Source organism: Amyelois transitella, chromosome 2, assembly GCF_032362555.1.
Source record: "Amyelois transitella isolate CPQ chromosome 2, ilAmyTran1.1, whole genome shotgun sequence".
NCBI lineage: Eukaryota > Metazoa > Arthropoda > Insecta > Lepidoptera > Pyralidae > Amyelois > Amyelois transitella.
In genome coordinates, this window is record NC_083505.1 from 7,996,559 (window position 1) to 8,023,812 (window position 27,254).

General features: G+C 34.6%; 2 protein-coding genes across 3 annotated transcripts in view; both read left to right on the plus strand.

Annotated features, from left to right (window-relative positions):
- LOC106133556 (neural-cadherin) overlaps positions 1-27,254 on the plus strand; it is a 311,092-nt gene that overhangs the window by 167,145 nt on the left and 116,693 nt on the right. The gene's annotated exons all lie outside the window — the stretch shown is intronic.
- On the plus strand, positions 16,838-18,805 carry LOC132902345 (uncharacterized). 2 transcript variants are annotated; one of them, XM_060947004.1, is made up of 4 exons: positions 16,838-17,220; positions 17,376-17,611; positions 17,774-17,941; positions 18,052-18,805. In XM_060947004.1, exons 2-4 carry the CDS (start codon positions 17,397-17,399, stop codon positions 18,254-18,256), a joined length of 588 nt encoding a protein of 195 aa, XP_060802987.1. In that variant the 5' UTR covers positions 16,838-17,220; positions 17,376-17,396; the 3' UTR covers positions 18,257-18,805. The 2 variants fall into 2 exon arrangements, with proteins under 2 accessions (XP_060802987.1, XP_060802983.1); XM_060947000.1 differs by having other exon boundaries at positions 16,838-17,611.

Genomic DNA, 27,254 nt, shown 5'->3' on the forward strand with positions numbered 1-27,254 from the left:
TGGGCGTGACGTATCAATAGGCTGTGTCCACGAGGGTCTAATTTGTCATTTCCATGGCCACTTGATTATCAGCCTTCTCTGTGGCTGGCGTTTCTGATGCTGCTCGTTAATCATGGATTTATGTGCATTCAATATGAATACCCGATAATGTTTCGTTCATTTGTTTTAAAATAAACTGTCCAATTTTTATGATATTTAAAACGGTTTTCTGGAATTATAAAAACCAATGTTACATACATTAGTTTGTACAATATTGTGGTATGAGATTTTAAGCATTATATTATGTTAATGCATCAATTTCGCTTTATACAATATTTCAGTTTGGTCCAAAGGTTCGACTGGTAGAGAATGCCTTATGGCATTAACACCTGTTGTACATTTTACCTGCATAAAGTTTAAATAAATAAATATTAGCTTGCTCACTGACTCTGTGCCCTATCATCAAAATTAGTTCAAAAAATTATGAGTTTTTTTGTTACAAACAAAAAGAACACAAAGCTTTTCACTTTATAATTATTACATATAATACATACATACTCATACTCTTTGTCTCTTGCAGAGTAGACAGAGCCAATAGTTTTAAAAATAACTTAAAGGTCATCTGTATAGCTTAATGCTGGAATTGAGATTAAAACAGAGACAGGGTTCTAGCCCGTCGCCTACAAAAAGAAACCCAAGTTTATAAGCCTTTCCCTTAGTCGGCTTTTACGACATTGATGAGAATGATATTTTATAGAGTGATTTCATTCTTCAATGCTTAATAATAGGAATAGAAGTAAAAGTAATAGGACTTTATAATTATTAGTATGGAGTAAAAATGGATGTCTTTTTAATATATCGAAAAACGTATACTCATAATAACGCTTAGAATCAAATCCAGTCTGGTTAGGATACATTTGCAGGGCATCACAAACTTTACCATTTCAAGTTTGTGAGATTTAATTAACGTCATTTAGTTAACAACTACAAATATGGTGTAACCAACGTGTATTTGCCAAAGCAAATATGAAGCGAAATAAGTTTAATTAGTAAATTTTACTAATCTACTTAATCAACATTATAGTGTCGTTTACACTCTTGAAGCTTAATGAGTGATATTTTATGTTTATTTTTTGTATTTTATATAGTGTGTTTATTTGACGCGTCTTCACGTTTTATATACTTGACCAAATTTGTGACATTTCACATCACATAGTTAGGAGTACTTTTTATTCCCCTAAAATTTGCACTACTAACTACCATAAACTCGGGGCGAAACCGGATGAAAATGCCAGTACTACCCATATATTTATGCAATTAAAATTATGTTAGAAAGTTGACTATAATAGGCACCAAAGTTAAGCATGCTGTGCGCACTGATTTGTTTGTTTTTAACCAGTCATGTTGTATACTAAACTCTATTTTGTGCCAATTAATAAATAAAAAAGGTCCTGAACATGTGCACCTACATTTACATTATTTACTTTTTTTCCATGTTAAGGCATATTTTTTTAGATCAAATAATGTAACTATTTTTGTCCTTAAAGATTCGAAAACTTGAACTCTACAGTTTAATCCTTGCCAACTTTTTTTTTGTTCGCTCAAATTTCTAGCCACTTCCTTTGTTTCTTGAAACTCGGTCTTACGGGCAAAACTTTTTGTACTTGCTGTCTTTCATTATTTTTAAGTAAAGTTCAGATAAATCAAATGATTGCAAACTTGAATGGTGTTTTTTTTAATATAACTGTATAACTGCAAAATGTTCAAAACCGCAGCTTTCAGTGGGAATTACAGAAAGTCCTCTTTTAGTGTACGCCTTGACTCTTTCATAAGGAATCTTCAGACCCCAAGTCTCTAGACACAGTGGTTCGGACTTTGCGCTGTCCGTCAGCCACACAGAACGGGAGATATATATATATACACATACATATAGTTATGTATATATCCTTGAGGGGTAGACAGAGCCAACAGTCTTCAAAAGACTGAAAGGCCACTTTTAGCTTTTTGGCTTTTTTAATGTATTGATATCCGAAATACTTCATAATGTTGAAGAAATCTTCAAAAATATTATTTTAATTTAAAATTTTAATAATACGCGCTATGACTTTAGTAACTTCCCTCAGTAGTTACGCACGGAATTAAATAAACCATATTCAGGTAGAATAGTACTTTTAATTTAAATATAGGTATAGGTCATAAGTCGGGTAATTTTAGCAACGCTTTGGGTGTTGTTGACGCCCGCAACAACCGCTAGCGGGCGATTGGCGATCCTATACAAACATAATTACGCTCCTTACATTGACCGGGTAAAACATTCAATTCTTCCTGGCCTGGGAGGAAATTAGTCGAGGAGATAATGATGTTGTGCCGTTAGTAACATACTTTTTTGTATTAATTGTCAGTAAACATAACACAGATATGCTCTTTCGAAATGTGAGAGGGCTGTAAATTTGGCGTTATGTGCATGTATATAGAGAAATTTGAAAAAATGGGAGGACAATCACTTATGGCACATGTGCAGACCGTTAGGCCTCCTTCAATGACTTTCACCTCACTCTGTTGTAGGCGATCTATACCAACCCATCGAAATTTACCAGTTCTTCGGCCCATCTTGCGGGGGGCCGTATTACGCTGCAATATTCGGTACGTGGTCTCCATTCGAGGACTTTTTCTTACAAAAATGTTTATTTTGACCACACGCTCATTGTTCAAAAAGTTGCATGATTCGCTGAGTGGTATCGCATAGCAAATATCATACAACTGAATAGAGGTATAAGCCACACAATGCTGTCAGAATAGTTGGTCTAATTTGTAATATTAAATTATCCATCCAACCACAAAACGAATGTGAGTTTCAAAGGCTTCCTAGTGGATTATATTATTTTATTTCAGATCCGAACTACGTTGAATATACCTACATACATATATACGATCGATATTAATTCAATTCACAATACCCAGACTTTGAGATTTCTACGAATATTTTGCATCGGTTTTGAAATATTTCAATAAAAGTATATTTATTATTGTTTGTATAATTTAAGAAGGTATTTAATATTAACAATTATATAAATATTATAATTTAATCAAATTAAATTAAATAAAAGTATTGATTACTTATTACATGTTACGTTAGAATATTTCTGTGAAAGGGGAAAAGTATGTTTTTATTAAAAACTGAGAAAGTCTCATTAAGTTGATTCTTGGCTTTAAGTTACTGTAATGAGTTCCAGAGACTTTGGTTGCTCTGATTGTCTTTAATATGCAAAAGCGTAACGGGACCCTCGAATTACGTAACTAAGCGTTGTAACAACCATTAGGCTTTTGATTTAAACAATGTACACTGTGCTACGTTGACAGGCTACTAATTTTTAACGTTACAGATATGGGCAGTACGAGTAGTCATACATTTAGGGCATTCTCATTCGCTGATTCAACATCTAAAATTGGTAGGTAGATACCTTTAACACACGCACACGGGAAAAAATATATTCATTTATTTGTTTAAGTTTTACACACGTAAAATGTACAACCGGTGGGCATAATGCCACAAGGCATTCTCTGCCAGTCGAACCTTTGGACCAAACCAAATATATGAATTACATAGACGTGAATAATTGCATTTATCAGTTTAATTCTATCTTATTTAGGTTATTTTGCAATATCAGCCGACGGATTAAAATTTTAGGTCCATTGCTCACTTAAACACATACATATGTATGTATATTTGATCGTTTTCCTTTCAGTTCGAATTTGTTTTCAAATTGTAATTTTTAATGTATTTTATCTTTACAAACTACAGAAAGAAATACAAAAATTCTTGTTGTTATGCATGTGAGGAATATATGTATAAACATTTATTATTTCTCTCATTTTAATACATAAATAGTATCAAATGAAAGCTCATAAGTATTATCGATATATTATTAATGTTTTTGAAATTGAGACTTGACTAAAGATCTGCATTAAATAATCTGTAATCACTGATTTCAGTAAAAGAGTAAGCAATAAACGGTTTAGCGTTGTGTTTGACGAGTAAATGAAATTGTGCGCTGACCCTTCATCTGGAAAGGCAACAGTTTCTGTTTGGTTTTCACAGAAAAAAAGTTGTTTGATGCATTGTTGGATGTTTTGCGGTGTTCCGAGCACTGCAGGCCTTGTTGTTACTACAATACCTATACAATACCAAAGGTGATCAATTGTTAACATAAATACACAAGTCACTAGTTATGCCTTTAGAATCTTTTTGCAAGAAGTATTTGATTGTGAAAATCGATCTAAAATCGCTGGGCTTATCGGATAGATAGCGGGATATACGTATATTAAGAGAGAAAAGAAATGGGATGCTAATTATCAAACGTATAAATAACGTTGTACTATAATAACAAATGTATGTTCTGATATTTGCAAGCATTCTTCTTCCTTATCTGAAGAAAAACTTCGACATTACAAAAATATCAACTGCATGTAGCAACTCTTATGCAACGTACAATTTAAAATTTAAATGTTTGTGTACAAGCCATTTATTTTATGGCTAACGGTGACCAGACGCAGCACGTAAATTAGCTCATTCAGCGACTCTACTAACTGAGCAAACTTGGTCCTGGTTCGAGGCACTCAGAATAACATTAACAGGAAAATGACCTCCGCGACAACTCCTGTGGGACTCGCAATGACCCTTGAATTATGGCGAGCGAATTCGCAAACCTCAACTCGACTCGCTTCTGTAGCCCGTTCGAATAGACCTTTTGTTGGACAAACGACAATAAAATTAGTTAGGCAAGAGAGAATAAACCTTTGAGCAAAACTAAATATTTAACACATTTACTGAAACAGTAGCTAATACCACGAACATTTCACACATTTTTAATAAAATTAGTATTCTATAACATCAATATGACGTGACTTATGTGTATTCGCTACTTTTTTTCATATCTCTCGAAATCGAAATTTCCTTTCGCCTGTGACAATACATTCAATAGTAAGTTATCTTTTGGTTTTAATGTGAATAAGAATTTCTAGTCACTAATGAGTAATATATATTATGTATAGAAGACTTATAAATGATTCATACAAATTACATACATTAATAGCCTTAACTACATTTATATTATTTAGTATGTTCACAAACTTTGTTATTTATGGTTATTACTACTTACGTAAACAAGAAATAATGATCCTGCTGTCAACAGAAGTGTGCTATGAATATAGTTTTAGTTAAGTTAGAATTTATTTTATATGCAAATTTATTTGAAGCAAAGAAATGCGGGGGCGTATATAAAATAACATATGTAGTTTACACCTCAAACTGAATCTTACTTTTTATCAAACCTCAAATAGGTCAAACCTATTCAAAATCTAGGAAAAAATTATAAGAAAATGGTTTTATTATTGTTGCATTCAGTATATTTTAAGCAGTTGTTTTTTTCAGATGGTTTCCATAGGCGTAAGTAAGATCATGGAAAGCTAAAATACAAGTCACGTAACGTTTGAAGACTGTGGTTCCTTCATTTTTAAGTCTAATAAAGATTCATTAGGCGAAACTCCACTAATCCGACATAAGACGTGACGTAATAAATTTTATTACGGCGTTGTTCAGAAAATCCTGGAATTTGTCGCAAGTCATGGAAAGAGTTATTTATAGCTGAATAAAATTTACGAATAAAAAACGTTGTCTATACACAACCGTGAGTTTAGGAGTAAAAACTAAATCAGTTGTCGACAGCACAACCAATGACCTTACTTGTCTGATCTGATCAGCATCTATCAACTGTATAATAATTAAAAGCTTACTTATATCATAAAAGTATACATACATACATACATAAAATCACGCCTCTTTCCCGGAGGGGTAGGCAGAGACTACCTCTTTCCACTTGCCACGATCTCTGCATATTTCCTTCGCTTCATCCACATTAATAACTCTCTTCATGCAAGCTCGGCGGTTTCGGGTACTTTTGACCTGACCCTTTACCAGGACGTCCTTAATTTGATCAAGATACGTTCGTCTAGGTCATCCCACTCCGACCTTTCCCTCCACACCCTCCTTGTATATCTCTCTCCACATGACCGAACCATCTCAACATACCCTTTTCTATTCCTGTAACTACATCTTCTTTCACATCATAACATTCCCTTATCACGCTGTTCCTTATCCGGTCACTCAATTTTACACCCAACATACTCCTTAACGCTCTCATTTCCACTGCATTTATTCTGCTTTCGTGCTTCTTTTGCCATACCCAATTTTCACTCCCATACATTAATGTCGGGACCAACACAAAAGTATCATGATAAATGTTGTTCATTTTTATAATTTTTTAATATCTGGCTATCCTTCAGTGCAAGATGTGTGATCACTTTAATGTACCAATTCAATCATTTGAATTTATGCAATAATTCATTAATTTTGACAAAAACGTTATAGTTCATATCAGCTTGTTTCTAAAGATGGAGTAAAATTGTTAGAATAACTCACTACCGTTTAGTTCAGTTCATAAACTTTGTAAAACCAGCGATCATAGTTGACAGCCCTATTACACGTATTTTTATCTTTTCGCAGCAGGCTTCCATCCCACTTGTGCAAGGAAGTAGAGTTAAGGACAAAATGTGACGAATAATTTAGTTCCTTATATATTTCGGTACAGTTTTACTATAACAGGGTTTCGACTTTTGTAACTGAACGTTACTATCCTTGACAGCTGTTATACCTTTTGTGCGGGCTTCGCGCTGGTCCACACAAATCATTGTAGGGCCGACGCACCCTTTAAATACTTTTTAAGCAGTGATTTATACCATCGCGACATTATCCGCTCTTCTAATCCAACCGTGAATTATTCTTCCTTAAGTTTGGTACAGCTTCGACCCGCATCCTAACAATTTCAGATATCCCGCTGTGCGATGAGAGATTAAAATTTGTAATTAATGTTACAGTAGTTCAAAATACTTTTTTATGGAGACAATGAGGCAAAGTTAAATTATTGTTTTCAGGGGACAGTGTTTTTTTTTACATAAAACATAAAGCAATGTAGTTCACGGCAGAGTAGATTAGGACAAATTATCTTCTGGTGTACTTATATATGTTGCCTACGCAAATTAAAGCAGTAGTATATTGCATTAAAATACCTATTAAAGGTAAGCTCAATCATGCCGGTTTGATAATAGCAAAGAAAACAGTCAACCAATAGCTTCTTTTCAGTGATGGGATGCCAAATTGTTATCTCTAAATCACATTTTTTTTCATACAGCCATTCATCTACACGTAGCCTTCAAGTTTTTTGGCTATTGGTTCCGTCTACTCCATTAAGAATTACAACATATGTATGTGCCTGATTGTCACACACCTTGTTTCGAGCGGATATTTCAATAATTATAATACGCTGTGGACTAAAAACCTTTAATAATAAATATTTGCTGTATACTCGTAGGTATATAGTTTTTATTAGAGAAGTTTGTCGAGAACATTTTTAACACTTGGGAATTAAGCTTACTAAAGTAAATTGTAGACTAACGTGCCATCACGAGACTGATCGTTATCGTGTGAGAGCTTTTAGTTTTAAAATGTTATTATTACCTAATTGTGCTCTAAAATATCTCTTTTTTAAATTCGTAATTTGAGTGCTTTTGATCTCAATCTCCTTGATGGTATTATGATGCTGGCCAATGTTAAATCTAGATGATTTAAAGTTTATTATTTTAGAGAAACTAATACTTAGATATATTAAATAAATATCGTCGAATTTACACAAAAATTTACCTACTTCAAAGTTACAATATAATTTTTACAAAAATATCCAGTTAAAATTACTTTGACGAACAGGAAATCAACCTCTAACTTGAAGAACTGTTGAGATATCTTGTGCAACATTTACTCCGCATTGGAAATGTGGTCATTCTACTCAACAATAAATAAATCCCTAAAATCTTAATTCGACCTTAACGTAATCCAACAATAGAATACCGTGCTCCCGCGAAAGGATACGGCTCTAGCGGTAGGGAATTTTATCCATTTTGAGCCTATTGAATGGGGACTCTTAAATCAGTTTCTTCCACGTCTGAACCCGTACATACTAATATATTCGGAAAGTTCGTGAACAAAATACAAACAACTCTGGTCCGGACTAGTGGTGGCTCGTGGCGCAGAATGAAAGGCCCTCGAACAAAGCGGGCACGGTTGACGCCGACTTATATTATGAGCACTTCTCGTTTATTTCACCCGTTTCACTGACCTACAAGCATTTTGTGTAGTAATTTGACAAATTGTTGACTGAGTTTTAAAAAATTATTTTTGTATTTTTTTAAACATTACAAATATACAAAATGTTAACTAAGAAAAGAAATTTTGCTGTAAGTAACTGTAAAAGTAATTTGTCATGTACCTAAATGAATAAAAGACGACATTGACTGACTTACATATATATAACACAGTTTAAACCGTTGGGTCTAGAAATTTGAAATTTGGCAACTAGATTTTTTTCCGTATTTTAACTTGAATTGAAATTTGAATTGACGGAAACTCCCGTATCACGCAGTTGGAATCACGAGCAAACTCATGTTGTGTTATAATTATAAATTTAATGATTCAAACAAACAAAAAATCAAAGTGAATTAATTAAGTTATATAGTACTACCATTTATTAACCCGAGTTCACCGAGCTCGAATATCGGGTTACGGTTTAAATAATATAGCTTTCGAGGATCACAAAGTACCAAGAAGCAAAAGCGTATACAACATGTGCTCGAGTAACGGTTGACTCGAGAATAAATCACTTTGCTAAGTCGCCTGTGTGGAAGGACCATTACTTTTCCATTTAAGTGAAGGTTCGTAGCGGATCCGGATGAATAAAATTTTATCTTGGCACGTAATTATTCTAGACGCAATATGAAGAAATAAGACACATATCCCATCTGTAAAAAGTAAAAGATCGCACTATCTATATATATTTAAAGTGTGTCAAATATGAAATAAACTGCATTTGTTAAAGTACGATCAAAAAAAAAATAAAAAAATCAAAAATTTATTTATTTTTCTCTACAATCTTATAGTTACACTGTATAAACAAACAAACAAACGATAAAGCTAATCTTTAAATATTTTATAACAAAAAATCGCATCTTTGATATAACTAAAACGCATAATGCAAAATTGTACCTATAGGGTTAATATCTAAAGTTATTTATTCTCACTTGTTATTTTATATTGTTTTCTCTTCTTATGTACATTATTCTATTAATGTATTTTAAACAATATGAGGTATCAACATTGCTTATCCTTATTAAAGATCCTAAATATCTGGAGTATAATTAATTTGACTTAGCTTTAATATAACTTTACTAACTTAACATAGATTTTTATAAAATATGAAAGATTATCGGGAAACGGGTGCCTAACCTATGTTTGTTCGTAGTCGATGAGGTTCGAAACCCCGAAAAGGTTGGAACGCTTTTCATACATTTAGGATATGTCTATTGTTATCGAGGATAATAAGTCAATCCGTGCGTCAAATCAGAATTTTCACAGACACGAGGACTTTGTCGAGAACTGTGATTATTGATTTTTAATTATATATTACAAATTAAATCAATTAGATAATGACTTTCCAGTAAAGTTCTACTAGCCTTTTCACCTACCTGATTTTTCATATCAGACTAAAAGCACTGGGCACCTAAAGGGTTAACATTCGTGTTTTATTGTTTATATTTATTTAATTGTAAAACAAAACAAGAATGCCGTGTCGCATGCCTGCTGTCACTGAAAGGAATATGATTATACCAGCGGCATCGTCGACTATAAATGATTGTTTAGCATTTTTTACTATGTATTCAGCGCCGACACCCTCTGTCGATCAGCGTGCCCAAACAAAAGACAACAATTTGCATTTTAACTAACTGATAACTGGACAAGCTCGACGTCGCGCCCTTTAATTTTCTTTTGGACGGGGACGACGTAATTTTCTTTTTTTAGTTCAGGATTTCAAATAAAGACATACTATCATCTTTTTTATAGCATGGAGATAAAACTTTCTTTTTGGCTAAACTTACTAGGATTCCGCTTTAAGTTACAAATTAACTCTCTTCTCCGCTGCTAGTAAAAACATCACGCAATTTAGAAAAACCTTATAATAATGTCTGAAAGAAACAGTGTGTTTCTTTTTGAGAATTTAGTAAACCCATACACTAATTGCATGTACACAGTCAACATCTTGACACAAACTTTTGTAAAGTACAAGTTATATTACACAAGCACAATAACTTCTATACATTGTGCAAAATATTTTTTGATTGGGTAATTTTATTCTTTAAAATAACGTGGCTTTAATTAATTGATTTTAATTATTTAATAACGTGAATGTCATTTTTTTAACATATCTGTGGATACTGCGTCGGAATTACTCCACAATGGCCGAAATAAATCATGAGAAAGCTTGCATTTATTCCGCAGCGTAAATTAAAAAAGTTCTACCAATTTTGAATGAGTTATTCTGCAATGTGTCGGTTTGCTTCTAGATATTGTATGCCAAAAATCTACGAATATTCAGTTTGATACAAATGATGACTACGGAAGTTTTTGTGTGAACTGTAATATTGCGATGGAGCTAGTTCTGTGTGAGCATAAATGAGGTTTAATATTTAAAAAGTTTAGCGTTGGTATGTGGTGAGTGGTTTCGTGCGGTGGCAAGCAGTGATGGCTCGAGTTGACAATGCGCACGAGAGTGTAATCGATGGCTAATTCTGCGGACTTCGGCCTGCTTGCCGCCAGCCTGCTTCGGCTTATTATTGGTAAGTTACATGATTAACGCTCATTTACTTAACTTTTTAGTTGATACGTTATATTAAACAAGGATTTAAGCGAAGTAATTTTAAAAGTCATTTTCCTGTCAAGGTTCTGCTAGCCCTTTTGGTGTATACTTATTACTATTAGAAGATATGCCCAGGCAAAATTTTTCGTTCCCGAGATTAACATTAAAGTACGGAGTTTTTCATTATTTATCGAAAAAGCTTCACTGTCAATGAAAGTTACATATGGCATTGTTATCAATACGTTACTTTTAATGTAGATTGATGCGAATAAAATATTGCGTCGCAATCGGAACGGATATTTTCAGATTCGAGCACGCCCCGCGCCATGGGAGTTCACGAGGCGTGATCTAATTTAAAAATTAATCGGGATCCATCGCCATTTACATACCGTGATGAAGATATAATGAACTAATTGGAATGTACGAGTACCATATATTATTACATTTCATATGTTTATCAAAAATTATGTACATGTTCGTGTTGAGTTTGTATGTTGTAACAAATTCAAGGAAATTAATTAAAATTCATATGATATGCGACGTGACGAATAGATTGTAGAAAGTACACATTCATAAAGTTATTTTTACAAGTTATAATTGCTGAGGGAAAAGATGTAACAGTTGGCATTTGGAAGCAATTTCTTCATCGGATATTGTATCCTTATATTAAAATCTTTATGAAATTTTAAGTTAACTGACTTTTATTCCTTTGTGAATTCATGCTTAAATGTTTTGTAGGATTTAAATTACATTTGATTATTAATATTTAAGTATAGACTATTTTGACCGTAAAATCCATGAAATGACAACCTGGAGCTTTGCTCCAGGTAATAATATAATACTTGTAATAAATTATAAATAATCGACTTTAGCCTGCTTGATAAAACCCATTTAGGCGCAACCCATTTCAGGTACCTATTACATGGCATATACTACTCTGTCAAGAAAGTAGCAGGAAAAGATCAATAATACACAAACTGTTTGTTATTCATCCAAATTTATTTTATCACCTTCAAAATATGCTCCTTTAGAAACGATACACTTACGCCAACGAATAATCCAATCATCAAAACATTTTTTAAACGCTGTTTCCGGAATTGAGGTCAGTTCTCGCCGCGAATTCTCTTTTATGTCTTCTACCGATTGAAAACGGGTGCCACGAAGGTAATTTGAGTTTAGGAAAAAGAAAAAAGTCGGCTGGAGCCATATCTGGTGAATATGGTGGTTGCTCGATGGTATTTGTTGAGTGTTTGGTTAAAAATTCGTTCACAATGATGGCCTTGTGCGAAGGTGCATTATCATGGTGCAAAATCCAAGAATTTTCTTTCCACAAATCTGGCCTTTTTCGTCGGATTTGCTCTCTTAAACGCCGCATAACACTCAAATAATATTCCTTATTTACCGTTTGACCTTCCGGCAAGAATTCCGAGTGCACAACACCGCGATAGTCAAAGAAAACAGTCAACATGACTTTGACTTTTGAACGACTTTGGCGTGGTTTTTTCGGTTTCGGTTCAGTTGGAAGGCGCCACTCCGAAGCTTGTTGACTAGTTTGCATGTCAAACTCGTAAACCCACGTCTCGTCACCAGTAACAATGCGTTTCATGAATGTTGGGTCGGAATTGACTCGTTCTAGCATGTCCTCATCGACTCTCATGCGATTGAGTTTTTGAAAAAAATTCAGGTCTTTTGGGACTAGCCGAGCGGCAACATGTTTCATACCCAAATTATTAGTTAAAATGGTACGGATCGACTCGTGAGATACAGAAAGTTCGGTGGCTATCTCTCTCAAAGTTGAATGAGGATTTTCAGTCACTATTTCCTTCACTTTTGCGATGTTAACTTCAGTTGCAGACGTTGATGGCCTACAAGAGCGAGGCAAATCTTCCATCACATCTCGACCGCTTTTGAACGCTTTGTACCACTCATAAGCACGAGTTTTTGATAAAGTCGATTCACCGTAAGCCTTCTGTAACATTTTCAGTGACTCCGAACACGATATTCCATTGGCAATGCAAAATTTAAGACAAACTCTTTGTTCGATGTTTTTATCCATTGTGAAATTAGCAATACACACTAGATATGATATAACTAAAAATAGCACTGTATTTAATGTAAACAGCAGATGCAACTCAAACTCCGCGCCAAAATGGAAAACAGTTGTGCCAATCTAACAACAACAAAAAAAACAAAAATTTGAATTTGGAACCATAAATAAATAATCCATTCCCGATACTTTTCTGACTGAATGTATGTATGTACTTAGTATAGTTGTATAGTATTCATGTAATAAATATTGAAGTAAGTTAACCAGATATAAGAAAGCAGGTAATATATGCGATAACCGTAATATACATTCATCCCGTGCTATTCTAAAACCTCGATACTAGAGCATATTGAAAATTTATGCTGTCGTAAAAATGAGGTAGCAAATTTATGCAAGAGTTTACTTTATTATGTTGCAACTTGTTCTGTGGTCAGCATACAAATTCGAAGTGTATCGATTTTAAGTGTACAATGCAATTTCAACAACAATTAAATTATAATTTATTAATATGGCTTTACAAAATTTCTGAATGTAACGAGTATTTCTACAAAGATTTTCACTTACTCTTAACCTTTAGGTTAATCCTAGACTTCGCCTATGGCATATCTATGGGAACATTCTAATTTAATGGAAAAATTTACAGACATACATATAAATCGTCATACAGGTCACGTGTCACGTGGTCACGTGAAAGGTCCCGGTTATCCGTATTGAAAAAATTCCTACAACACATTTATGTTCACAATGCAAGATAAAGACGTATATTTTCGTATTCAGCAATTACCATTGACCCTACAAACTGAAGAAACGGAGTGTGTAATGACACAAGGGAAGTGGCCATCTGAGTGACCGAGTCAGAAATGGCTGTCCCACATGTTTCCTACATTTACGAGTATATGCGGGATGGTCTACGAATCAGGTTGTCATCGTGTGTCCGTTTAAATTCGATATAAATGCAAATTACGTTTTCTAGAAAATACGTACATTTAATGTCAACTCTGCTGGTTATTACTACAAGAAAAAAAAAATATTTTGTCGCTAGCAAAGTGTTTATGCATTATAGTTGCTATGAATTACTATTTTATTAAGCTACAACAAAACCAAACAATTTTTCTTGGATGATTAAATAATGTATTGCATTTTGACGTCAACTATGATGTTGTAGCGGGAGCGATGATTCGGCTCGACCGCCACCAAAGGGAAGATCTTCCGCCAGGCTAGGTGTTATGCCTGGGGAACCGCGGCTCCGACGATGTTGTGTCGGAGGTTGTATATATAGCTCCAATCTGTGAAATCTTTGAAATCGCGTCTTAGATTCTTCGCTGCTATTGGCTGAGCGCGTCGATTTCTTCGAGATGATTGACAGTTGTTGTGAGATTGGATGTTGTGACGAGTGGCGTAGAGATGTCGCCACAGTACTCCCCCCCAAGACCGGAGGTCTGAAGTCTTGATCTTGCTGTGCAATCTGTGCTTCAGTTGTAGCTTGCAAGTGCCAGTTATCTTCCAGTGAGTCGGAAGTTGCTCGAAGTCCTAGTGAGTCAGGAGTGAGCCGTTGCGTTGCTCGTAGTCTGCGGTGAGTCGAGACAGTAGAGAGCGAAGTCGACTTGTTGGCGCCGAGGGAAATCGTGCAGAGCTGCCACGCTGGAGAGAAGAGCGGCCGTCGAAGAGATCCAGGCGTGGGCTGCGGTAGATGCGTCGGTCGCTGAAGGCGATGAGAGTGAGTGCGGGTGGAGACAGGACCAGGAAGCTCGGTGAGTCGGCTGCGATGGACCTGCTGCGATACCCAGTTGCTGGCTTGCTGTGAGACTGCTTGCAGAGTGAGGAGTGATGCTGAGGATTGGAGTTGATGATGATGGAGAAGGTTGCTTCCAATCACGTCGGGGTCACCAATGTAGCGGGAGCGATGATTCGGCTCGACCGCCACCAAAGGGAAGATCTTCCGCCAGGCTAGGTGTTATGCCTGGGGAACCGCGGCTCCGACGATGTTGTGTCGGAGGTTGTATATATAGCTCCAATCTGTGAAATCTTTGAAATCGCGTCTTAGATTCTTCGCTGCTATTGGCTGAGCGCGTCGATTTCTTCGAGATGATTGACAGTTGTTGTGAGATTGGATGTTGTGACGAGTGGCGTAGAGATGTCGCCACAATGTAATGATTGGTACTAGAACACCTGCTACATTATCCTAATATCGTAGAAATGTATTACTATCATATCTATATTCTCGGCCGAAGCATTACATTGAACATACTATATAGCGCTTGTCGCTAGAGCGTTCCGATGTAATCCATCACAAATAGACTCAATTGTTCTGCATTCTATTTGCGCGTTTTTACTCTCACGCTACGAAGACACTTCTTTTCTATAGTTCTATGGCAAGGTACAATCTAGGTATAAATCTACGGTAAAACCTCGAATTGTATTCACTAGTAAACATGGCATGACTTTCAACCTAGGATAAGTAAAATTGTATATCTATGTTTTCTTATTAGACTAGTCATAAGTGTAGATACTGAACATGACAATGGATACCAAAAGAAGCAAAGAAAAACGTACTACTAATGATCGTAATATTTTGTGTCGCATTATACAGTAGTATAATGCGACACAAAATTTTGCGATTGCGATTTTAATAAGTATATTAAACGTGCATGTAACGTACCTTTATTTTAGCTAGGACGTTTCGAATAATGTAAAATGATCCGTGAGCACCGAACGACTGAAAACCAGCGCGCTACTGCTCATAAAATATAATAAAATAATACTGCGGATAAAATAAAGATACGTTACGTGCGCCTTTTTTCTATATAATATATAAATAGGAAAGCCTACTGTTGCAAATGATGAAATAAAACACATACAATACTAAAATGCTCTTCGGATCGACCACAAACTCATTGACTCATTCCTTGGTACTACATTACTTCGAATTAGGAGATAAGAAGAATTCTTTTTTATGAGGTTCCTTATAGAGCATACACGGTATTAGATTACTGTTTATGTAGCAAACGCTTACTTTGTTAGCTAAATTGCTTTTTGGAATTTATCATGAAAATTCCCCTTATTTATCCCTTGCGTGTTTCTGTATTCTCGGAATTGGCTATCTTATTTTTCTTGTCAGAATTTAACTGGAATTGGTTGTTCTTTTAAATTTCTTTCTTATTAAGCATGAAGAATTATATCTTCTATTAGATAGGACTTCTACTAGACTAGTGAACGTTTAAATATCGCCTCTGTATAACCTCAGATATACAAAGATATTCCCTATTAGGGATAGTAACCCGAATATCATTTACGTTTATTTAAGTTAATGTTTAAAATTGAAATGGCAAAAGAGACAAACAGGAACTTTGTCACTTGTCGTAGCTTCATTGCGTCCCATTTCTTCAAAGGTTTATATATTTTGTGTATAGGCATCTTGCGTACTCGTTTTGAACTGAAGTAGTTCCTCCGCTTCTTTGCCTTACGTTTTAATCTTCCTAATGTGACGCCTGGTTCGCTTTACAAATGTTTGCGCCCGCTCATGCTAACCGGAACTATGTTTGTGTTTAATTTGTCTGCAGTCCTCAAGTCTCCATTATTATTTGAACAATGTAATTAAGACGAACATTGTCTCAAGATTTTCCCATTTTGTTCCATTTGCAAGTCCGACAAATACCAGAAATTTAAATACGAATGGGCGACACCGATTTATAGTTGCACCGATTTATAGTTATATGATTTAAAGAATTTCGTACGGGTTTGTCATTTATGTCTTAACATTTAGCGCCGGGGCGCTAGTTAACAATATAATAAAGTGTCGAATTGTCGCAAGTTAAATAAGTTTTCTGTCAATATACAACGTTCAGTAAACATTTTAGAATAAAGGAACTGGTAAACTCCCGTTGTATATAGTTTTTCTCGAGCTCGCTGCAATTGTTACTCAAAGAGTAAAATAATAAACATGCATCATGTTACATTGGGGCTTTATTGCTACCTATATAAATTAATATTTCTGGCAGTGCGACTCAATAGGGAAGATGCAAATATGATATTTATGAAAATTTTACGTATAAAATGTTAAAAAAATATAAAAGAAGGACTTCTTCAACGTTTTTATTTTAAATTATGTTGATTTTTAGCAATTATTACGAATTAAAATTACGTTAAACGAAACGCAATTCAAAACACCAATCAGCGTTCAGTGACGTCACTCGTGTTGTGTCAACTTTAAGAAGTTAACTTTGCGATTAATAGGCAGCAGTGCTTATTATTTACGTTTTTAATAAAAATGGAAGTTGGATTTAAAAAAACAGACTCCAAAAATTTACCAAAAGTTGGTGTCGACATAGTAGTAACTTTTTTTGTCGTGAGTCCAGAGTTTTCAAGTGTAGAAATGAAAGGCACTAAATTAGTACGGTATGCATGAATGTTTTTAAACGTTGTTTGCATTTTATTCAGCAATTTCTAAACATAGCAGTTATATTTTAGCTCAACTAGCTAACTAGCTTTTTTATTTAAAGAGATTGAAAAGAAGTTAAATGTGTGTTACAATAATAACTGCATATTTTTAGGTGGATATTTTAAAAGAATAGATGCTGTCAATAAAAATGATTGTCGGGGAAGTATTCTTTGCTACTTTCAAGAAGACAAGCATTCATAAGGTGTGTTCAAGCTTGATTGGAAAGTTGGACTCTCCACAATCATTTCTTGAAGCATTATCAAAGCAAATGACCAACACTGATAATATAAATATGGTATTTTCCACCACCAAACATCAAAGTGATTCACAAATGTGGTTTGAGTTGAGGTAAGTAGTAAGACTTCTAGCTTAGTTTTGTTTATTGTATTTATCACTAACATATCATGAATAAAAAAAATATTTTGACAAAATAAACTCATTATCATACTCACATAACATAAACTTGATTGGCATATTAGCTGTATATAAGTTTATTTTTCTATTTTACAGGTACGGCAGAATTACTGGCTCAACTTTTTATGAAGCCGCTCACTGTAAAACTATAAATGGTTCCCTTCTGAACGCAATTATGGGAGATGATTCAAAATTTACTTCCATTGCAATGAGTAGAGGAAAAATACTAGAAAAAAAAGTTCTCAAAGTAGCAAGAAAGAAAAGGTAAGTTCGGTGGTTTTTGTTTGTTTGAATATTTTGAATAAAAGAAATTTGTAATGTTTGGTTCAAGGCTTTTGTAGTACATAATTAATATTTTTGTTTCTGCAATTCAGATTGAAATTGAAGAAGCTGGACTACTTCTTAATGCCGAGTATCCTATTTTTGGAGCAACAGCAACCTGACGGGCTTACTGAAAATTATACAATAGAAGTCAAATGTCCTTCAACCGAAGCTGCCATACTTTCCTATGTGAAAGACAATAAAATAACACCAAAATGTTGGACACAAGTGCAACTGCAAATGTTGTGTGCAATATGATAACATCATTGTATCTGTAATGAATATTGCAAAGAAATTCTGGATAGATGCTGTATTTCCGAAATTAAAAGATATATATAATATTTAAGCACATTTTTTTGTTTTTCAAGAATTTCATCAATTTATTAAATAAAACTATGCTTCGAAAATATTGTTTTTATTCAATTTTAATTAAAGGTGATTCACAAGTGCACAACAAATGATTATACTATAGTCTAATTGGGGTATTAGAAAATGATCTACACAGGCATTTGGAAACTTTGTTGAAGTAGATGGACACATAGGCACAAAACATGAGTCAACACGACTTTATATCCGAATTTTTTCGGTATTATTGTGATCACTTGATGTGGATGGATATTCCATTTTAAATTATTACAAAAAACTTAGTGAAAGTCGAGAAAATTTGCAATTTATGACAATCAACTAGTGTTTCCACTATAAAAATTTTCTTTCCCCATGCCTCAATTCCGATTTCCCCATTTCAGAACTTTTTTCCCCTCAAAAATTATTTTGCTGTAGTTTTGGCACTTTTGTTGTAACTAAAAGTTTAATATATGATAACCTAAAATTCCCCTTTTATAGTATTTCCCCTTTTTCTTCCCCTCTGGACCCTGATTACCCCTTAAAAGGGGAATTTCCCCTCATTGTGGAAACACTGTAATCAACGAAGGCAAGCACGACCAGTGTCAGACACGTGTGACGTCATTGGAAGTGTAGGTCCGTTTTGGCGCGAAAATTTAAACGATCAGTTTAAAGCCGCATTTTTTTACGATAAATTAGATTGTTTTAATTTTTTTAATATGTTAAGACCTATTTTACATGGAATTCTTTAAAATGAAATCAAAACTAAAATTATTGCATGTTCCCTATTAACAGACAAAAATGTCACAGTCTATTTTTTTGTGTTTAATTTTGTTTACCTCTTTAGGACTGTAATAATATAAACGCATTAAAGTTATTGCTATTACCAACACTACAGCAAGTTATCCCACACCCGGGCGACAACAACAACTGTTCCGCTTCATATTGCGGTTACAATTTCATGTCGAGTGCGCTTCGTACCTTTGTCTCAGAATGCTATTGTAAGCAACGTAAGCGGTTTCTCTATAAAATAGCTAATGCGCTGTTAACTTTCTTTTTGAAAATATTTTAAAAAATACCTTGAATTGTTCGTGCTAAAAGATCGCAATTTCATTATCTTCTTAACAAGCTTCCTCGTGTTGTGTGTGGGGAACAGTAATTGAATTAGTAAAGTATCTAAGGTATCACACGTTACTTAAACTCCTCTACGTTTTAGAAACCTAATTGCAACAGGAATTTACTTCATTTGTTCCATATAGGAGTGAACTGCCAAACTCGGCACACGGCAACTTTAAAGTTAATTATTAACTTCTGAAGATAATTAATATCTGTGCTGTTGGCCCTGACAGCCGAGCTAGCTACACTCGACTTAAATATATTGGTTCGAGGCACCGGACTATTCAAAAGATATAAGTAATATAAAATAGTGGAATTATATTGAAAAGCGACTCAATCAATTTTACTTAAAGGAAAAGGTCTTAAGTCCGGTGACCCGTTTGACGGACTGTATAAACATAAGTAGCTACTTGAAATGTGTCCCAGTCCCAACTACTTCAGAAGGGACCCTCCGTTTGGACATTACTTAAAGGGCGATGCTGACGTCATATAGATTTGTCTATAAGCTGTTTGTTTAGTAACAGCCGTATTTTATCCACTCTTATGATAGTATAAGAAATCACAAGGTACATAAATTCTTTCGTAGCTCATTGTCTAGATATTCAGATAAAAGGAATAAAGTTGTTTTAGTTTGGCCATAAACCAAACCACTGATCTCTGATGTTACGGGAAAAATAATTGTAAAAGAAACTAACGGCGAATTTGGCAACATACCAATAAAAGAGCCATTGGGTTAATGTGCGTCTTTTGTAGTCTCTCTGGTACCCAGTGAAAGGGATCGTAAGGTTTCACAAAAATATATCTATGCATTTGTTGATCAGTTTTATAACGTGAACGAAATTGACTCTGAATACAATAAAGCAGTGCGTGATATACCTACTAAGCTATGAAGTTTATCGCGTAACCTTATTATCAATACATAGTATAAAGCCGTGTGGTTCCCGGCACCAATACAAAAAAGAATAGGACCACTCCATCTCTTTCCCATGGATGTCGTAAAAGGCGACTAAGGGATAGGCTTACAAACTTGAGATTCTTTTTTTAGGCGATAGGCTAGCAACTTGTCACTATTCGAATCTCAATTCTATCTTAAAGCCAAATAGCTGAACGTGGCCTATCAGTCCGCTCAGGACTGTTGACTCTGTCTACCCCGTAAGGGATATAGACGTGATTATATGTATGTATGTATGTATGTAGTATAAAGCAGTCGCTTCCCGCGTCTGTCCCTATGTCTGTATGTATAATTAGATCTTTATAACCACACAACGGATTGTGATGCAATTTTTTAAATCGATATAGTGATTGAGTGAAGAGGAAGGTTCAGGTATAAATGCTAGACATGCGAAAGTGGGGCGGGTCGCTAGTTTTTTATTAACCCAAGCACACGGCTTAACTGATGGTGAGCGACTAACATATTGTTTTATAACAAATTATACACTGTCGGACGAGGCTTTGCTTGTATATAGTATTCTTAATTTCGAATTAAAGGAAAACAATTTCTTTGTCAGGATGAAAGATACCCTACGTTATTTTTAAATATTTTAACTTACAAGAACAGCAAAAGTAAATAAAATGTGACCACACAAAAATATGATTTCTCATTTTTACATTCTCGTTATGCTTTGTTATTGTTGTAATAAATTATTTACAGATATTTGGACAAGACTTTGTATTAGGTAACTTATTCACAATTCCAATAAGTCACATAGGTTTTACCGAGAAAATCGTGTCGTGAAGACGACGCAGCCTCGTCAGGTCAAGATGCGTACTCGACCCGCACCTGACGCCGCTTTTAAACTTTTTCGAAATTCCCAGTGGCTTTCATTAAGCTGTGAACACTACGAAACTCTTCAGACGCTATTTTCATGAATATTCTTAGAATTAATTCGTGTATTTACGTTGCGCTGTGAATAGGGGGGAACGTGGTTTACCTTTCGGGAGCAAAATTCCTTTTATTTAATCGTTTTGAATGTATGAAAATCAGTTTATTAAATAAATAAAATTCATGAAATTCTTACTGTTTTAAATTTGATAATAGTTGAAATACATAGGTATATAGACTCATACAAGTAGTTAACAAATAATGTAAGTATGTCGTCTCCTAAAAAATCTATAGGAATCAAAGTACCATGCTTAACCTTAAACCGTTATTTCTGAAAAATAAACGAATAAATATTTTATAAAGTTTAAAATAATCATTTCCATTTCAAAAGATAAGAGATATAGATTAAGATAGCTTAACCCAGAAGCTGGCCACACTTGGCAATAAAAGCGGTGGAATAAATATGAAATTAAAATTGTAGGAAATTCTGACGGCGATGGTATAAAAATGTAGCCTACCATTCTTTCCAGCCCATTGTTTCAACCTTTTAATCCGTTCTCTGTACACCTGTTGTACTTTTAGAGTACTTTCGTCCTTTCGCTAATCTAAAAGACTTCTAAGTTAAATAAAATATTCAAGCCGTTAAATATTAACGCCCACTTCCATGCAATTTAATACTTTGTTACTCGAAATCGTAGCGAAAACAAGTAGCTCTTAAAGTAATTAAGATATTTCATTAATGTCATAAATGCGGCTGGATTTAACGGTAGTTTTAGTCACAAAGCTAGATCAGTGGGGTGGTTGCCACAAAGAGGTACTACGGTGTAGTGAAGTGGGCTTAATTCGTCCCTTTGTGTGCCCGTGGCCCGAGAGCTCTGTATATGTGGCAATCGGCAGTCCTGGCGATTCCGTATTCGCATATCCTACATTATATAATATTTAATAAGAGCCACCCGCGCCCGCCGTTTCATACCGCGCCTGGAATGTTGATGCGCACTTTTGTATTACTCACAAACTTCATTCGCTGTAATGGCTTCCCCATAAAGCATCGTCCGCATAACTTATCCCTACAGATTTGTTTATTCAGAACCGTCTTTAGATTTTTACGACTGAAATCGAATGTCGTATTCTCCACCACATGTTTTTGGTAAATCACTGTTTTTGTCATAACCTATTTGGAAGGACGTATTTTTGCGGGTCCTCTATGAGTTAAGTGTATTTGATATTTTTTTAGATTCTTCTATTTATCGAAATTAAAGAAATATAAAAAAAATATGTACAAGGTTTATGAAGTTATTCATTCCGTTAAGTTAATAAAAAATTTGTTAGGCAGCCATTCCCTTTTCATAACATAATAATTCTGCTTGTGTACACAATAACGAAGTCAATCTCTGCTCTTGCCGTCATTTGCCTTCCCTATTGCAATAAATACGGCTAATTTTCCGCTTAACATACCACGACTTAATTTTCAGTTTAAAATAAATTATTACCTGTACCAGAAGAAAGAACCATTTTAAAAACGAGAGAAAAAAAGGAGGGGGGAAATTATAGGCCATTTAATCCTTAAAGATGATTTTTTTTTAAACAATAGAAGAAGGAAGAATTAATGAAAATAGAGTAAGAGGAAGACCAAGTATAAAATATTTTGATTAAATAAAGGAAAAAATAACGTATATACCAATAAATAAAAAAGTAGTAGAATGTTGTTGTGTCACTGAACAAAAAATACATTTCTTATGTCTGTTTAATCCCTTCAGTAGAACTTGTCGTAGAACATAAGGTACGAAGTTCATAATCGTTTCTCCGTCAATTTCTACTGGTAAGGCAAAACGGTTGATTTTATCCGATCTGTCCTACTAAGCGAACAATAAACGTATTTTTTGCCATTAATTCCTATTAATAGAACTGAACGATAGAAAAACATAGAACACGGACACAATGAAATGGAGGACGCGACGGACAAGACTTAAATCTCTTAAATTTAAGAAAAAGAAGAATAACAGAGAGTATATAATAATAAGAAATAAATACTATGTAAAATTGTATGTAGCTGTTTTTGCTTGCAGATCCTCCTCTGCGCAAAACGAAAAAATAAATATATCTTCCGTTCTTGTAAAAAATTCAAGAAATCTACTGTCTCATAATGCAGGGAGCATATAGACTCCCGGAGACATGTATTGTATGTCTTCGGGAGTTTATAGGGCCAAACATACTTACTACACCTGGTAGTATGAGCTGTCTGTCAGTCAGTCAGTCGGTACCTCATTAGTTTCAAAATATTGATATCAGACAGAATACGATTCTTAATTTTACGCGGGTGTAGTTTCAGGCATATCTAGTTTATTAATAAATCTCATGTCACGTACAGCACAAACAAATAGAGGTATCACACGCATGTTGTTTCTGATATACGTACATAGGCATAAACGTGTACTACACGACCTCGTTATTAACGCGGTTATAATTCATAGATTGCGAATTTAATGAGCATATTAATTTACAGTTTAATGGAATTTTAGACCGCTGAAAAATTTTTTGGTGCTTTTCTATCCTTATCCGGACGGACGCGGAAAATGGTCAAATACAAAGAAAAGCTAAAGCTCTTCAATTATTTCAACTTTTCAATTTGCTAGTTTAAACCTCACAAAAATGATGCAGGCATGCACTAAGAACATAAAAAAGATTTGAAAAAAGAGAAGATACATGTTCAAATGAACGTACAAGTGAAGTTCGATCAGTTTTATGTGTATATATATATATATATATATATATACTAGCTTTTGCCCGCGGCTTCGCCCGCGCAAATGTATTTATATTATAAGGATACGCCATAAAATTTCACCCATTTTTTTATCCCGTATCGTGCGGGGCTGTTTTATGTTTATATTTGGTTTAAATTCATATGGCTTCTCCCGTCTTGTCCCGTCTCTTCTCGTTCTGTTCCGTCCCGTCCCAACCTGTTGTGTCCCGTCCTGCCCCGTCCAGGCCTATCCTGTCCCATCCCATCCTATTTAGTGCCATCCTGCTTTCCGCAACTGATACGTATTTTTTACTAACCAATATTTAAGACTTCTCGCACTTCGACACCTATCACTATCAAAAATATCAAATCTAATCAACAAATCAAAAATTAACTGAAATAGAGAGTAAAATAAGTTAAATAAGTCAAGTTAAAAGTTAATGAATCAAACGAATAATAATTTCAAATCAATATTTGTAGTGTGTAATATGTAGTTTCGCGTATGTCCGCTAGGGGCGCTACTAAAATTACACGATAAATTAAATATTTTACGCTACCTAGCTAAATGACGGTAACGAAACCATAGCGCGATCTATCTCGATGCCAACGCCATCTATAGAGCATCGAGACAACTCGTGATAGTTAATAGAAAATAAAATTCGGGTGTTTTATTTATGCATACCGATTACGCCGAGATTTGTGGATCGATTTACGTGATTCTTTTTTTGTTCGGTAGAGTATACTTTCAAGTTGGTCCCGTTGTTACCTAGTCAGGATCTGATGATGGTATTCCAGGGAAATCAAGGGTAAACCTCAAATTTACAGGCAATTACGTTTTTGACAATTTCATAGATCTGTTTAAGTATTTGCGTCTGATAGTCATCATCCCATGTGAATGAGCTGATGATGGAAGGTACAACTCCTCAACGGTTAGGAGTTGAAAGAAAATTCTTACGAAGTTATACGTACATGTGAGGCTATTAGGTTGACCTGATAATAAAAAGTAAATCTCATTAACGTTAAGAATTTAGGTGAAAATGGATGCGGACAAATTTCGTCTCTTCACTTGTTTCCTTTTAGCTGTTTGTATGGGTAGTGTTAACACAAAATAAGGATTTAAAGGCGTGATGTTATTAATGTTATGCATGTATGTACATAATTATGTATGTTATTATGTATGTTAAAGAGACGACTGAAAGTTGTCATACAAAGTCTTTTTTTTTAAAGATGGGAAATCATCAAATGACCTCTCCCGCTCTGGGTGGAACGGAAGGGAGTGTCAGACTTTTACTGACTAAAACCCACCTCGTTCCTTCAGTTGCCCTTTGCGTTCCGGGGCCACGGTATCTCGTTAGAACTTTCCCGCAGCCCCGGCTCAGTTTATCCCGTTTCCCCCCCTTGGGGGTTGACATTTCAAAAATCCCTTCTTAGTGCTCACTTATGTTACTAAAGGAACCTCTGTTCAAAATCTCAGACTCCTATACCGAGCAGTTTCGGCTGTGCGTTAATAAATCAGTCACCCAATCGCACCCCCTAAATCACGATTGGAGGGTAGTTTGAAAAAACTTATAATGTCAAACATATTTACTTGCCTATGTACGTGTTCATGCCAAGTTTCAAGTTTATAAACCCAAGGAATAAGATTTTTCATAGAAACGTTTTTACCCCTTTTCCCCCCCTTGGGGGTTGAATTTCCAAAAATCCTTTCTTAGTGCTCCCCTACATATCCCAAGGAACCTACATTCCAAATTTCAGCTGTCTACGACCAGTAGTTTCGACTGTGCGTTGTCTGTCAGTCAGTCACTCAGTAACGGAAGAGTTTTATATATATAAATATATATATATATACACATAAAACTGATCGTATATATATATGTGTTTTCAAACTTATCCCTTATATATATAGTGACGAAATAATAATTAGGCCTTATATTGCTTACCACCAAGCAGATTGAGGTTAAGCGCACAAAAATCTACTATATAAGTATAAATAAAAAAGAAAATTAGACCGTATGTCATTTGCCATTAACAACAGCAATTAATTTTTTATGTTCAAATAAAATAAGAAATAAAACGAAAATAAATAATAACTGGCACATTAACGACCTAATGAAGCCTTAACCCTCACATAAACAGCATAGACAACTGCATCGACGCAGTATTTTCTTAGTATAACTACACTAAGGGGAATACGTAATATCATACCATACTCTTGGCAAACTAAATTGAGGTTAATCCAAAAGGATCATATTAAAACGGAACTAGTTAAGCGAATATTCTTCCGAAGCGAGTTTCTTGCGTACGTATAATTAGAGATATGTGTTCAGAATTAATTAGCAAATTTGTGCGGGCTCTCCGACCGCAGCGGGCGTCGGCGTTTTGCGGTTACCGCCGACGCGAAACATCGATACTACAAAAATAGAGATACGTCTGGTAAAAAATATACCTTCTAATTTTATAAAATTTTCGGAGCAAAAGAACTGAAAGTTTTAATTAGTCTGTATATAAAGATTTTTATTAATATTAGATAGCCAAGAAACCTTTATATTTATGTGACTTTGTTTTCTTTAACACTAATTTTGCCATTTTAAATTAAAATATCCACTATAACATTAAAGAATACAATATAATTACTTATACACCTAAAAGAAAACGCTCACTTAAAAAATGGCAGCAAATCTTTATTCAAAAGTTTTAAGAAATCTCTGTAATCGAACCATTTGATAGCAGCACGTACATATGTAGCTTTATTTCTGTACTGTAATTTGTTTGCGGTCGGCAGTGTGTGCAGCGCCGACCCATCCACCTGTCCCGCCCATGCTTGCCGTAATCCGGTTACCATTTGTCTGTTTCTGAATACTGAAATAAAGGGAGTTTTGTTTGGTACACAGACACGGATCGAACTCTAAGTCAATTTGTAGCTTGTACTCGCTTACAACAACCCTTTCTATTAGGCGTTTTGGTTTACTTAACACCTGATCTAATTGTGCAGTCATAGTTTTTTTAGTTGTTATTATGTTTTCAACCAAATGTTGGAAAATGGTTTCAATTACTAAGTTTATAAATGATAGGAAAGTTATGAAATCGTTATCCCTATTCCAGAATAGGACAGGAATTGATAAGTACTACCTAAATTACTGCCTAAGGAAGTAATTTTAATTTATAATTGTTATAAAATGCTTTATAACTTTTTTTGTGAAAAATATTAGTAGAGAATCCCGTTGATATCTTCCATA

Excerpts from the sequence above, each read along its gene's own strand:
- LOC132902345 (XM_060947000.1), top strand. The coding sequence starts at position 17,397 with ATGCTGTCAATAAAAATGATTGTCGGGGAAGTATTCTTTGCTACTTTC. Across the intron at positions 17,612-17,773 it reads CAAATGTGGTTTGAGTTGAG|GTACGGCAGAATTACTGGCT; the intron begins GTAAGTAGTAAG and ends TCTATTTTACAG. Across the intron at positions 17,942-18,051 it reads AAAGTAGCAAGAAAGAAAAG|ATTGAAATTGAAGAAGCTGG; the intron begins GTAAGTTCGGTG and ends TCTGCAATTCAG.